The sequence below is a fragment of the Dipodomys spectabilis genome, unplaced genomic scaffold, assembly GCF_019054845.1.
Source record: "Dipodomys spectabilis isolate Male_0828 unplaced genomic scaffold, ASM1905484v1 ptg000032l, whole genome shotgun sequence".
NCBI classification, from domain to species: Eukaryota; Metazoa; Chordata; class Mammalia; order Rodentia; family Heteromyidae; genus Dipodomys; species Dipodomys spectabilis.
The window spans coordinates 33,782,002-33,796,743 of NW_024870709.1; the positions used below are offsets into that span (position 1 = coordinate 33,782,002).

Genomic DNA, 14,742 nt, shown 5'->3' on the forward strand with positions numbered 1-14,742 from the left:
CTTAGTTAATGTTTTGTATACTGTTGATTTCTGTGGATGGGAACACTACTTTTAGTAAGAGCCTCCAAGGAACAGAACTGCTTCATTGCTTTCAATTTTTATCCATCAATCTACCATTTGCAACCTCTAGTTTTACTCTCAAGGGCTCATGCCCAGTGCTTGCCCCTGTTAAATTCTTGCCTGCTAGTCATATCTTCTTTCTGCTAGTCACATTCCATTCTTCCAGCTTCTACTTTTAGGCCCTTCTATTCTACTGAAATAGGAAAAGTGGAGGGGTAGACTGTGATAGAAGTGGGCTGGTCAGGTAGGAGGTGACATATAATAGAATTGGAAGGTAAAGGATCAGGCCATGCAAATACCTGAAGCTGAAAGGAGCTTTGAGTGTCTGAGGAACAGAATAGGCGGCCTAAGGGCAGGAATACATGAGCAAGCGACTGAGTGAGAAGAGATAAACTCATAGAAATGTTTTTTATAAAGTAGATCCTGGCTGAGACTTTATTTCTTAGTGATTCTATTATCTCGCTACTAGGTTATAATAGATTATAAAAGATGGTGAATTAGGAAAATTAACTGATATATGAAGAGGAGGATGATTTGGAGTGAGAAAACCTGGGATGGAGTCCAGGGAGTTGGCATGAGTTACCTGTACACGAGGTAATTTGCCTACCTGCCTACATCTTGTTTCTTTCCCTGAAAATAGAAATCATGGCATCTGCCCCATCCCTGGTGACTGTGGTCAGATGACATGGTTTGTGTGAAAGCCCCAAGTGAATCTCAGCCTGGGTACAATGGCAGAGACACAAAACAAAAACAGGTAAGAAGGATGCTTAACAATGATACATTCACAGTGACTAAATTCAAAATGTGGTAGCTATTCTGATGGGCCACACAGTTCATTCATTCACTTTGGTCATGTTCCACAACAACCCCAAAGACAGGTTCCACTGTTATCTTCACTCTTTAGGAGAAGAACAGAGAGGTTTCAAAATGATGATTTGTTCAGGGTCATGTGGATATTGAGCATTTTATTCAGTGGCAAGTCCTCACTTACTGAATATTTATTTTAATTCCAACAAAATTATAATCAACTTGTTTATCTGTTCTCAGCCCATTGATTTCCAGTACTTGAAAATTAAACAAGGATGAGCAGTTTTTGTTAGGAGTGAGCATCCTAAGGTAACAAAGTAAGAAAATTATTTCAAAGACCAAAAATGCATATATATGCAAACGCATACACATAGCACACACAGAAATGGAAACAAAGCAATTAAAATGAATGTAAAGGGAACGAGAAAAGGGGTGCTTCTACACAGCACAATAGTGCTGACATCTCAGAACCTGAATGTATCGCTAATGACACCCAAATTAACTTGTGGGAGTGAATAAGAAACAATGCCACATTGCCAAAAAGAAAAAAGAAACAAATATCCTTGTTTATGTGGACAACTTATATCCCAAAGAGCTTGGGTTAAATAAGATATAATATTAATATACAGTATGTTTCAGTACAAATCATATTCAAAACATGGCCAAACTAAATGTCAGCACTGAAGGCTGCATGCATAGGAAGGAAAAGTGAAAAGAAAGGCAAAGCAATGTTCAAGGTACAAGTCGGGAGCAGTTTACCTGGAGGAGGAACTTGGGGTTGGAAGTTGGGGTCAGTCAAATTCTACCCCATGACCTCAGGTATGGTGATAAGAGTGTCTTCTTCATAGGAATTCACTTAACTATATTTATATAATGGCAATGTGCTTTTCGGTATTTGCATTATGTTTCGCAATAATGTTAAAACGGAACTGCATGATAGTGAAGACTATAGCACTCTTGCTCATGAGTTCCACGCTCTTGCCACAGTCCCTGTGAAATGGAGAAGCAAGGCTTCTTCCTCATCAATTTGCAAATGGGACCCTGGAGTCCCAGGGTGTTTTCTTTGTTGCTCTCAGCCAAGTGGTGGGTGGGGACGCTGCACTCCTGCCCTGCCTTGTGAGGCCCTGCTCTCCAAGCCTGACCTCATCTTTGTAGACACATCCCAAAAGGAGAATATATTGCAGAGCATTTGGGAAGTCTGTGTGTTTCCTTCGAGAACAGAACCTTACCTGTCATAATGCGCTACTGCAGTCTCATGCTTGTTCTGGGAATCGATCTTCGCTTCCCTCACCATCGTAAACCAGGACCTGAAAATCTTCCTCAGGAGGAAATTCACACTAAGTTTTCTTATTTCGTCCTCCAGTTCAGTGACATACTGGGGATAAGGACCAGAATATAAATGAGACAAATACTATTAGAAGACAAAAGGTTAGAGAAAATAAACAGCCCAAATAAGAGAAGACTAAAACAGAAACACACAAAAGAAAGGAATGAAGAACACCAGAGACACAAAGAAGCCAACACGGTAGCCAACATAACATTCTGTGTAATGTATGAGAAAAATAACAGAGCCAGAGGAAGAGACCAGGAATAAGACTGAAGGGGTAGGTTTCTAATCACATGAGTACTATGAAACATAAGAAGTCGTTATAAAAACAACTTGATGTAAGGGCACATTATAGTTTGTATACATACACTTGATGTGAAAGAGACGTGCACTTTTTTGCTAACAGAAATGGATTTGACACATTTAAATCCATTTGACTTCATTTGAATTCAAAAAGCATAATGACCACGAATTCATGAGCCCATTCAGTTTTCTTCTGGAAGACTGAGCAGGGGAGTGTATGTTAAGGGCTCTGCTCTGTGGCCATACCTGTAGCCAGCTCCTGATGACTCTCCTGAGCAACAGCTGGAAATAAAACTCGTCAGCCTGGGTTATCTTCTTCGCCTGGCTTTCCTGACTATACCAGAACCAGGTCAGTAGGCATTTCCTCTGCAGAGCCAAACAGTGATGTTCTTCTGCCACCTGGACATGTTTTTTTTCCAAAAGAGCAGTTTATTTATTATATATGAAATCACTGAAGGAATTATGCATGCGTTTGGCAAATGACACTCGTCTACAATTAGGTAATTACTAGACAAGAATAGTCCTAAGGTAGATACAATCTATGTCCTAAAGTTTTGGCTAAGGACCCAATGCTCTGGAGAGTTACAGACTCACATCACCACACACCTTTCAAGGCTGACTGCCTGAAGACCGCAGCGACTGGCTTGTAATGGAAATGGAATAAACAACCTCCAAAGCCATCACTCCCTTCCTCCGAGTTTTGGAGTGAGTAGCTGGCAACATTCTTGGTTTGCTCTCTTGGAAACTGGACAGTAACTCCATAACAGACTTCTCTTTATTATGTACTTAACCACTGTTTAATTGAGGAAATGCCAATATTTTCAATTGGGTTTGTAGAAAGAACTGTCACCATCATTGAAATTTAGATTTTATCAATAAACCACAAACCACTGATAGAAAATAACATGAATAATTTACTGTCCCGACAACTTAAAAAGGCTCAGTAGAATGCTATCAAAATAAATACACAACTCAGACTTTACAGATCTATGCTACTTTTTTAAAGTAACACTTTTTTCAAGAATCAGGGGAAAACCCTCTTCATTTACTACTTTCCAGGCACCCACCTATTTTCCTAAGACTTATCTAGTCATCTAGGACTGTGAATGTGCAGGATTCAAGAAAAATCTCTTGATCGTCATAATTATCTGCCAACATGACCACCATGGGGGTATTCTGTGGCATACCCAATCAGGAAACCAAAACACATTCATCCACTTTGAACTTCTTCATCATTTACTTGAAGTCCTGGTCTGTGTGCTGGATAAGTATTTTGTTAAGTATTTGTTTTCATCTCTGTGTAGTAGAGTGGATTGCTGTTCGCTTCAACGTAATTATATATTTATGTTCTTTGCAATGCACTTTTGCAGCACCTCTCAATGGAGTAGAAGATGGAACCTCTTTCCTACCTCAGTGCTCTGAGCTTGGTCCAGTGATTTGCATTGTGGAAGATTCATATGGGTTTCTAAAATCTTTTGTCCATTTAACAACTGTTAGGTGAGTTAGCTCTGAGTAGCTGCTGGAACTAGAATACGACAATATAAACCCAGTTTATAACTGGACTAGACATGTGAGTGTGAAATAAATACTTGAACTTGGTATTTGGAGATTGTCTGTTATGCAACTTCATTTCAACAGAAACCTGACTACTAGGCTTTATAGTGTTTTCTGTGTCTCAAAACATTTAAAATTCTATTGCTCTATTCACCTTACCTAAAAAGACCTCCTAGTAATAACAAATTTAGGTTTTACAAAAGTCTTTTGAAGACAAAAAATAAATTCTTATCCAAAACAAAGAAATATTCATATACTCAAAACATTTATCTTTCTAGGTTTTAAATCACCAAACTCCTTGTCCCCAAAGCCTGATTAGGAGTTCATATTGCTGAGAAAAATCCATTTTCTAAATTGGGAAGGGGAGAACAGTACAAGAGTGCACCTGAAGGTTTTGCTGGCTTCGCATTCTCAATCTCTTCCAAGGCTCTAGACCTTTATTTCTTAGCAAAACTATTTTATAATGTTCTTTAGCCACTGCTTCCAATTCTTGATTCCTCTTAATTCTCTTCTGTTTCTCTAGTTCTTTCTGGAAAAATAATCAAGCAAAAATGTCATGATCAAAAAAGCTAATGAATTTCATTTGAACATGTAACTATGAAACCATGTTTAAAGAGCTCACTCAGGAACATTAGAACATGGATTCTTCTAAGAAGATCAAGAAAGGCTGGTTTTGAGCCCTATAAGAATCAGGTCTAATCTCAAGATTACCAGAACATTAGGGCTCAGACTGGTGACTAGAAGAGGCTCTGAAAAAGAAAAGCTTTCCTGTAAGTAGTATAAAGCTGAGTAAAATTTCAAAGATTAATAAGAAACATAATTGAACCAGATGGAAAGCTCATGAGGAGATGAACTACAAATGTCTTAGGTGGAAAAGAGAGATGCGCTGAGGGCTCCACTTCCCACTTTGGACAGTAGAAAGTCCCTTCAGAATCTTGGAACAGCATTTACTAGACCTTTGGTGTCTGAATCCTCTGCGGAGATGAAGCTCAAGAAAGTTCCAAGATGCCTTGAGAAACCATTGTATCTGGACACAAGTTCCGATTTACAGGTGTCCCCAGATTTTCATCCTCATATAGCCTTTCAAAACCTTTTTGTATGATCAATTTAATAACATCAAATTGGTCAACATAATGCTCTGATTTGCCTTTCCTGTTTGTCCTACTATTTGAATGCACAAATGTGACATTTTTCAATATAAGTTAATGCCATTAACAAAAGAATCATGTGTATGTAAATCCTTGGGTTTACTCAGTACTGGTCATAGAAATGATATATTTCTTAATTGACTAAAAAGTAAAATATCTAGTGAAGACAACAATCAGGAATTTTTCTTCATTATTATAGAAAACCTAGAAATACAGCTATCTATCTGTCTGTCTGTCTGTCTGTCTGTGTCTGTCTGTCTACCTACCTACCTACCTATCTAACTACCTATCATCAAGCTAGCTAGCTCTCTCTTTTCTCTCTGTGAACATCATTAAATGTCTATATGAATATCCTCAATACTGTAGCCTTTAATGAACAGGAACAGTAAGTTCAGAGGCAAGAAATAAATAAGAAAAGAACAGTAGTGAATTGGCTGGTTTTGACAAGCTAGCTAGAATGCTTAAAACTTCTGCAAGAAAGAATGAGAGAGGGCTGGGAATGTGGCTTAGTGGTAGAGTGCTTCCCTAGCATGCATGAAGGCCTGGGTTGGATTCTTCAATACCACATAAACAGAAAAAGGCCCTGAGATTAAGCCCCAGGACTGGCAAAAAAAAAAAAAAAAAGAATGTAAGAGAACTCATGGGAAAGAGAAAACACAGGGAAAATAATTCATTTTCCAATGCCAAGTACTTATTTCTATACAAGTTCTTGAAAATGAAACATCTGCATTCTCTAAACATGAAGCCAAAATTATCTTTGTAATCTTCATCTATGCACCCAAGAAACTTGTTGATTGGGTGAATAGAAAAAAAGAAAAAGAAAACACCTCAAGGAGTAGGAAGAAGGTGATCGCTAAATGAGAAAAGCAAAGAAAGAAATGAACAATTTCTGTATCCACTGAAATATGAATGAACTTACCAACGAAAATCAAACCCTGACCAAAGGGTTAGATAACCAAAGTTTTATCCTTTTGGATAAGAACTTGATCTCATGCACACTTAGGTTACGTGTAACTATCCTCCCAGAATTTAGTACCTATGGTGAGTGTTCCAGGCTCTGAAAGGAAAACCAATTTTGGAAGGATTGTGAAGGAAAATACTTCTAAAAACTCTACTTCTTTGGAAAAATAGAAAATCAAGAGTTCTGCTTGAGTCAGAATTTTGTATTCTGAACACAGTAGTTTCTTCAAATATGTATTTCTTTCCTCAGTTCAGGATTCCTTAATTGGTTGAATTTCATTAGTGTCACCATATTTTCTGTTTTCTTGTCCATAAAATGTTTACAGTAGTAGTTGCAACCCCCAGTTTGCTGCGAGGATGAGATGTGAGGCTGTTTTGAGGAGGCTCTTACTAGCAGGGAGAGGCTCTGAAGGATCAGTCACGGAGGTGGTTCCCACTCTTGCATGCTTTTCCTACAGGAACCCTACCTGACCCCCACAAAAAACAACAAGGAGAATTGAGAGGAATTTTCTAGAATCTTCTGGCTCGGTGAGAGGAATAGCAGCAACTGCTAGATCATTCTCCCTTAAGAGACGGAAGGCTCTGTCTGCACTGGGGTTACCACCCTGAAACTGGGCCGGGAGGGGGAGGACACATAGGGAACTCTGCCAGTTAAGAGCCCCCATATTTCACCTAAGGGTTGAGGTTTGTTTTTTTTAAACATCAAACAGTGGTGGTACTCACTGCAGCTGAAAGAAAAAAAAATCAGAATATAGGAAAAAAAAAAAAAAAGTTCTGCTCAGAGTATAGGAACAGAAATTCTGCTGAGTGGCCACTGCTATACCCTGCAAAAAATGAAATGTAATCAGACCACAGAATGCTTCCCTCATCTAGAACCCATCACCACACTTGTATGAACCCCAGCAACAACTGTGGATTACAGTGTCAGAATTGTAAGAGACAGAATCTCTCTGGGGAACAGCATTAAGGGAAAACCCAAAACGAAAAGGAGATAGAAACAAAGTTACCTAGAAGAAAGTGAAGTCTCTGGTGTTCATAGCAATAACAGACCTCAATAGTAGTAACTATAGCAACAATAAGCTCTAAACAAAGCCAAGTTCCTGGCTAGATTGACACAAATTTCCACACCAATGGTCTACTTACTGTAGTTTCTAACTGTCCTAAGCAAAATGGCTTTCAACAAAAAACAGATATAACCTACCAAAAGACAAGAAATAAACACTCTGAAAAGATAAGCAATCATCAGAATGTGACAGAGAACAAGACATCAGAACATGACATAGAGTTGTTGGAACTATCAGAGAATTTTACATAATGTATGACAATAATGTCACAGGCTCTAGCATTCAGCATCAAATATGTAATTTTTTAGCAGAGACAGAAAAACTCATAAGATTAAAAATAAAAATGCTAGAAACCAGCCAGGCACTGGTGGCTCACACCTGTAATCCTACCTATTCAGGAGGTTCAGATCTGAGGATTGTGGTTCGAAGCCAAGCCTGGGCAGGAAAGTTCATGAAACTCTTATATCCAATTAACCACTACCAAATTGGAAGTGGAGCTGTGGCTCAAAATGGTAGAGCACTAGCTTCCAGCACAAAAGTTCATGGACAGCACCCAAGCCCTGAGTTCAAGCTCCATGACCAACAGAAAAAAAGGGCTAGAAATCAAAAGCACATATTAATAAAAATGAAGAGGGTTTTTATTGTACTTATCACTAGATGAAGCAGCAAAAGAAAGAATAAAGTAACCTGGAAGTAGTACAATGGACATTATGTTAGTTTCAAAGTAAAAGAAATGAAAGAAACACAACAGTCTATCTGAGATTTAGGGGAGCAGTAGGAAATAATTTAACACCAGCATGACTGGAAACTCAAGAGAATGTGAATGACAGGTGAAAATATTTGAACAAATAGTAGGTAAAGATATTTCAAAATGAGTAACAAAACACATAGCCATAAGTCGACCCTTGGTATCCTCAGTGTGTATATATGGTTCCAAGTAGGTCACTACTGAGGAAAAAGCTTTGAATGAGTTTAAACACAGCTGAAGATAATGTGGGACTGACAACGCTTTTACACATCCACTGAGCTGTGGAATCTGCACCTGGGAATTAAAAAGGTTTGCCTTTGAAATTTCTTTTTTACATTTATTTTTTTAACTCTGCTTGGTCAAAACCACATGCAGTCAATCTGTGAGTAAGGCAAATTTGCCGGGCGCCAGTGGTTCACGCCTGTAATCCTAGCTACTCAGGAGGCTGAGATCTGAGGATGGCAGTTTAAAGCCTTCCCGGGCAGGAAAGTCTGTGAGACTCTTATCTCCAATAAAAACCACTAGAAAACCCGAAGTGGCACTGTGGCTCAAGCGGTAAAGAGCTCACCTTGACCTGAAGAGCGAAGGGATAGCGCCCAAGCCCAGAGTTCAAGCCCCACAACTGACAAAATAATAATAATAATAATAATAATAATAAGGCAAAATTACTGCATCTCCAAGAAAGTTCAGTCTATTATACAAGGTAAACAAGCCAATGAACCTACAAACCACACCTAGGTAGACAATATTCAAAAACTGAAAACCAGAGAAAATCTTGAAGGCAGCTGAGGTAAAACTCTTGTACTATTACAGCTAAATGTGTTTCCCCAAAGTTCATGCTAAACCCTAACTCCTTGACTACCTATATGTGAGAAGTATGTAAAAATAATTCAATACAGAAAAGTCATTTTTAAAGAATATTAGCTGTCTACACAAAAAAATGAATTTCATATACCTCATGCCATATGCAAAATAAATTCCAAAGCGACTACAGCACTTGTTATGATTTGAATCTGAAATGTCCCTTACAGGCTTACATATGGAGGGCTCGACCATTGTCTGGTGAGGATGGGGCCACAGACCTCACAGACAGGTGACTGGCTGAAGACTACTGACCCTTTTCATTAGTCTCTTCTCTTCTCGTTTTCTCTCAAGCTGAGCTTCTTTCTCTTCTGCCTCCCTCTTCTGGCGTTCTTCCTCTTGGGCCTTTAACTGCGCCTGATCAGAGACAGTAATGCAGAAAAATCAGAACCCTCCATTTTCATAGGAAAAAGATCTTCTGTGTTAAGGCAGGTCAAGCACCAACCAAATCACCTGCTTTGTCTCTGGAATAAACCTATACTTTGTGGTTAAAAGTAGAAAACCCAACCAATGGCAATTGTGTAACTTAAATTCTCCCAAAGGGATGACATAAATTTGATGCATTATACTTATAAAGTGATTTGTTGAATGGTAACCCTTTTGTACACTACTTAAAGAAAATGTAATTTTTTTTCTATTTGAGGTGAGTCTGTGAATGAAGACCAGTAATCTCTCACTGCAAAATTATTTGTGCCAGTAGTAGGGTTTGAACGCAGAGCCTTGCATTTTGCTTGGCTTGTTTACTTAATGGCTGGTACAAAAGCTGGCTCCAGCTAAAAGCCAGGCTGGAGGCATGGCTGAGGTGGTAGAGAGCTATGAGCAAGTAAGTTGAATGAGTAATGGCAAAAAGTAAAATAAACATCTACCAACAACAGTATCCTTAGTCATGTGTGAATCTTCCCGTTTCCTTTCCGCAATGCTAATGATCCCTATTTTCCTCAAACTGACACACAATTCAGGTAAATAGGCCAAAAGTTACTTCAAAGTTGGTTTAACTCTGTTGCCACAAGAGGTTGAACAAGCTAAGCTTCATTTTTTAAGTTCCAGACAATGCATTTTTCTTGCCTCAGTTTGCATTTTGAATTTTATTACCAATTTCTCTTCATCTTGTTTTTTCTTCCTTTCTGCCAAGATCCTCCTACGTTCAGCACGTTGAACTGCTCTCTCTTCCATGGCTAGAAAATAGTAACATAATTTTAATAGACAAAAATATGAGGAACATTGCAAGAGAAACTTTCCATGTCACAGTAGCATTTAGGGGTAGCATTTGAGTTTTCTTGTAAATTGAGTGTTCACTATCTCAGAAGGAAATTAAATATATGGAACTTATATACACTCTGCAGGTTAAGACCTGTGACCTCATCCAAGCTATTTCGCCATCCTCAGCAATGATGAGCAAGTTATAGATTATGTTTTTGTTTATTTGCATTTACTTTAGAATAATGTAAATAATGGTTTAAATAAGATAATGTGCCTAAGTGATAGGCCTTGAAGTGAATAAAACTCAGAAACTAAAACTGTAATTTAATTATACCCCTGGTAAAAAATTTAGTCACTTGTAAAAGAGATTTTGAGAATCAAAATTTTCCTTAAATCCCATTTTAAATGAGCCCATTGTTTTTTCTCAAGTTACTGTCTATGCATCTGTATATGCAAGAACAAACTAAAGTTTGGGGTCATGATGAATACATTTTAATCGAGCTTTAAGACCTGGCTATCCAGATGGGCAGGAAATGGAAGTCTACCAGGCATTTGAGAACTGGCATTGGAACAAATTTGAGTGTCAGACTCCTGTTCTTGACAGTCTATTAAATATCGATCCAAATGAAACAAATGCGCAAGATGGTCTGATAATATGACTCTGTAATCAGTCAGAGCTTTTATAGAAAGGAGGGGCATGGGTAGGAAAAGGATCAAGTTCTGCTCACCTAAGCCAGCCAAGAGTTTCTTTCAGTTCCTTGGGCCATGTTGCAGAGAAGAGATTTTAAGCCTAAGTTTTAAGAATTAAAAAACAAAAGCCTCACTGTGCTATTTCTCACAGATATTAAGTGCCTGTGGTGGTGCCACAGATGGTGAGAGTGAGACTGTCCTTAAGGAGGCCGAAATAGACTAGAGGATTAAAGTATGAGAGCCCAGAGAAGCAGCGCCTCAGCAAGATGCCCTTTCTCCATCTTTTCTAGATAAAAATCATTAAAAGCTACTTGAAAAATAAGACCGGGATTCTAAACGAGCTAACTCCTAGGTCAAACAATAATTTTAAAAAACTTATTGCACCAAACTGGGCATTTCCTGGTCAGCACTAGCAGTAGGCAAAGGCAGATAAGCTGCTGCCCGAGCGGAGTGGATGCAAACCGCCGTTCTCTTCGTGGACAAGAGCAGATTGCAGGCTCAGTGTTCTTAGGATGTCCTTACTTCTTGTGAGGTCAGTAATCTTACCACAGGCAGACAGTCCAATTTACAAACCACAGTACAAAGTGCCGCCACCATTTGCAAACATGCACCGTGACTTGCACTAAGTATTAACAGACTCACTGGGTAGGCTCTAAGGAATGCCCCTAACATAGATTGTTCCAGGTTAAAAATCATGGTTTCTATGTGCATTAACATGTTACCAAATGAAAATATCTCACTTGTAGATTTCATTATTAAAATCCTACTATGTAGGTATAGCTCATTGTAAAAGGAAATAATGTAGGTACTAGTGGGAGCGGGGGCTAGCAGCAAGCATAAAGAAGGTTGAGTACTGTCAAAACGAATCATTTGCAGTACTATAAAGACAGAACAAGGAAACTTGGAGATGCTATCTTTTGGAGGAAGGGGCAGGGAGTGTGATAGAGGGGGGAGACTAATTGGAAGAGTGTAAACATGTCTGGAGATGTAACAATAACCCCACCCCCTTAAATATTTTATATTAAAAATATAAAATTTTATATTAAAAATATAAAAATGATAAAGTAACCTGGATTGATTTGAGCTGATCAACATTTAAACATTAACAAAAAAGAATATTGATGGGTGATCTTTACCAGTGTTTAGCTTTAACTATTCTGTGTGCTCATTTGTATTGTTTGTGTATTCTTTTTTAGCAGAGCTCTCTGGCCATTCTGTTTCTCCCATGTCTATTCATCTTAGAGCCTGATCAAGTTCTGCTAAATATCAAAAACCTACAAACTGCCAGGATTCAGTCCCAGATGTATTCTATGCTAGGAGAGAAGACAACCACCATTCAAAACTACCATCAAGAAAGTCGTGCCTTTTAGTATAGGATGGGGTGCTATTGCCTGCTTTGTGGTTTTTGGAGGTCCAGAAAGAGAATTTCGTAAATCATTTCTAGAATCTTCAGTCCTAGAAGAGGTAACAGATGAACTGGAAGAAAAGAAGGGGGAGAAAAAAATTTAGATGAACAATTATTATCTTTCAAAGCCTTTACCTGAGGAATTCAAGCATTTAAGAGCGTTTGTTAATCCTTCCTTGCTGAGATAACTATGTATTATTATACCTGAGTTATACACTGGTGTAATGAAGTATGGAAAGGTCATATGATGCTTCATTCTACAATGGACATCAGGTGCTCTAGTGTCCTAGTGTTTCTAATCAAAGGTATAACCATTTCTTATCCCACCACTTGTCCTATTTTGTGTGTTCATCTCAAGCACCCCTGAAACCATCTTAAATAACTTTTCAGAAATTTGGACTCATTGCAGAATCAAAAAAAAAGTTTAGGCTTATTCAAATAAACTAAAATCTCAGGCTAGATGAACCATGTCAGAGGCTACTCCATGTGGACCGGGAGTTGGCTTTCTTGGCTTCTCTGCACTGAAAATAATCAGAAATCTAATGAAAGCAGAGTTTTTTTTTTTTTCATCTTCTACTGGATAGTTACAGCTCAAATAGATGCAACCCAAATGCCAATTGTGTAACTGGCTCTTTACAGGCAGTCACTTGCTTCCCATATCTATTTACCCTTGTTATAAACAAATCATAACTTCTGAGGCTTCTTAGTTTCAGATCATAGAGTTAGGAAGCAGGGCAAAGAAGTTCAGGAGCCTCTTTATTTCCAAGGAAAGAAGCCCACAAAATATACCCAAAGAGTGACTTGCCACAACAGACATACTTCAAAAGCTTTTGGCAGGTTCCCTTGGGTGCCTCTGCTACTCTGGGATTTGACAGAAGGCGGCTCTGTGCATCCGTGACTGCTGCGCCTCGCTCAGCTGCCCACCGAGCCTCTGCCAGCCGCTGGCTTTCCTTCAGCTCCAGAATGGTTTTCTGCTGCTCCTGAAGTTTCTTCTTTTGTTTCTCAATCAGCTGCTGCTGGTAGACATGGCGGCTGCGGAAATGCTCCACGCAAACAGGTTCTCCTCCCTTACTGCTGGTTCCAAGCTTCTCACCACCACCAGGATACTGAGGGATCTCAACATCCCGGGTCTTGTGCTGCTGAATATCCAGGGTATTCTCAGGGACATTCTGAAAGGGATCCTGCAAATTATCCTTTGTGGTTCTTCCTAAGGGAGGGTGCAACACAGATCCACTGGTTCCCCAAGGTGGCTTTTCCCACAAAGGGGATCCAGCAATGACCTGAGAGAGAAAGAACACTTTATAACTCAAGTAATTAAGAAGACTGACTAGACATTTGTCTAGTCAGCTTTGTTTGGTTCAATGGCATAACTGTCTGCACCCCAGCTAGTTGCACTGTGCTACCGGATTGGATATCTCAGAGGCCGCTGGCTGTGGCTCTGTGAGTCACCCCTAGAATGCTCATTAGCAGTGGGTGTAAAAATGGCTATAGCTGTGAGAATAACTGTCTTGGGCCAAGACGCCTACCATTGATCAAAGGTTCTCTTATGACTATCTAGTCTGGACAGTTAATTTATGAATTAGGTCATATTACTTCAGATACATATTATAGATATTTTAATATGCAAGAATTGATTGAATTTTGAAAAAATTTGAAATTTTTGTACCAAAGGATTTATTCTTTCTGAAGTATGCTTGAAACACAAATCAACAGAAGCTCTGTTGTTGTTTTTTTTTAAAGGCTTGAAACCAGGACTTGAACATTGATGAATGAAAGTGGCAGGTATGAGTTCAAGTCCTGTGCTTTAAAGTCAAGTGCTTTACCAACTGAGTCTTGCCTCCAGCACCAGAAGCTCTGTTCTTTAAAGCCTTCTGATACTGTACAGCAGATTATTCATTTCAGCATCAAAGCCTGGCTTAAATCTAGTTACTAGCAATTCTTGAACTATATGTAGGAAGTGTGAGGAAGGATTATGAGGCAAATACCTGTAAATATTTTGCAAAGCATATAGCTTAATACTTTTAATGAAGCTTCATTGTGTAAAATTTCATTGAATAGACTGAGGTATCAAATCTGATTACAAGCTTGATTCAGCAAGGAAGGAAATAGCAGTGTAATTGGCAAAACTTATCCTGGCCAACATGATGTCAAAAAATATCTCCTGGGCTGGGAAAGGTAGCTCAGTGGTAGAGTGCTTGCCTTGCATGCATGAGGCCCTGAGTTCGGTTCCTCAGCACCACATAAGCAGAAAAAGCCAGAAGTGGCACTGTGGCTCAAGTGGTAGAGCGCTAGCCTTGAGCTGAAGAGCTGAGGGACATGACCAATAAAAAACCGAAAATCTCCTCTAGAATGATTTAATTTCATGACTTAAGGACTGACTAGCTGCTATTTCTACTACCTGCGCTAGCAGTAAGAGAAAAGTACTAGGAACTATTTAGTATCAGAATACTAGGGAAAATACTAGGTGCTATTTAGTATCAGAAGCTTTAGCTTGAACAAGGTGTCATATGCAGGTACTAAAAACTATTTCTCATAATTTCCATAAACTTAGTTGAGAGATTTGACATGTGGAAACTCTGAAATGGAAAAGACTTTTAAAAATAACCTTTTATTTC

General features: G+C 38.8%; 1 protein-coding gene across 2 annotated transcripts in view; it reads right to left on the reverse strand.

The window, feature by feature from the left end:
- Ccdc191 (coiled-coil domain containing 191) overlaps positions 1-14,742 on the reverse strand; it is a 70,110-nt gene that overhangs the window by 6,364 nt on the left and 49,004 nt on the right. For both annotated transcript variants that reach the window (XR_006147045.1, XM_042676711.1), the window contains exons 10-16: positions 12,947-13,407; positions 12,086-12,198; positions 9,925-10,007; positions 9,088-9,189; positions 4,437-4,580; positions 2,744-2,896; positions 2,097-2,242 (exon numbers count right to left, since the gene is read on the reverse strand). Coding sequence is in view for 1 of the 2 variants with exons in the window: in XM_042676711.1 (XP_042532645.1) it covers positions 2,097-2,242; positions 2,744-2,896; positions 4,437-4,580; positions 9,088-9,189; positions 9,925-10,007; positions 12,086-12,198; positions 12,947-13,407 (1,202 nt within the window). In the remaining variant the exon portion in view is untranslated. The remainder of the gene's footprint in view (positions 1-2,096; positions 2,243-2,743; positions 2,897-4,436; positions 4,581-9,087; positions 9,190-9,924; positions 10,008-12,085; positions 12,199-12,946; positions 13,408-14,742) is intronic.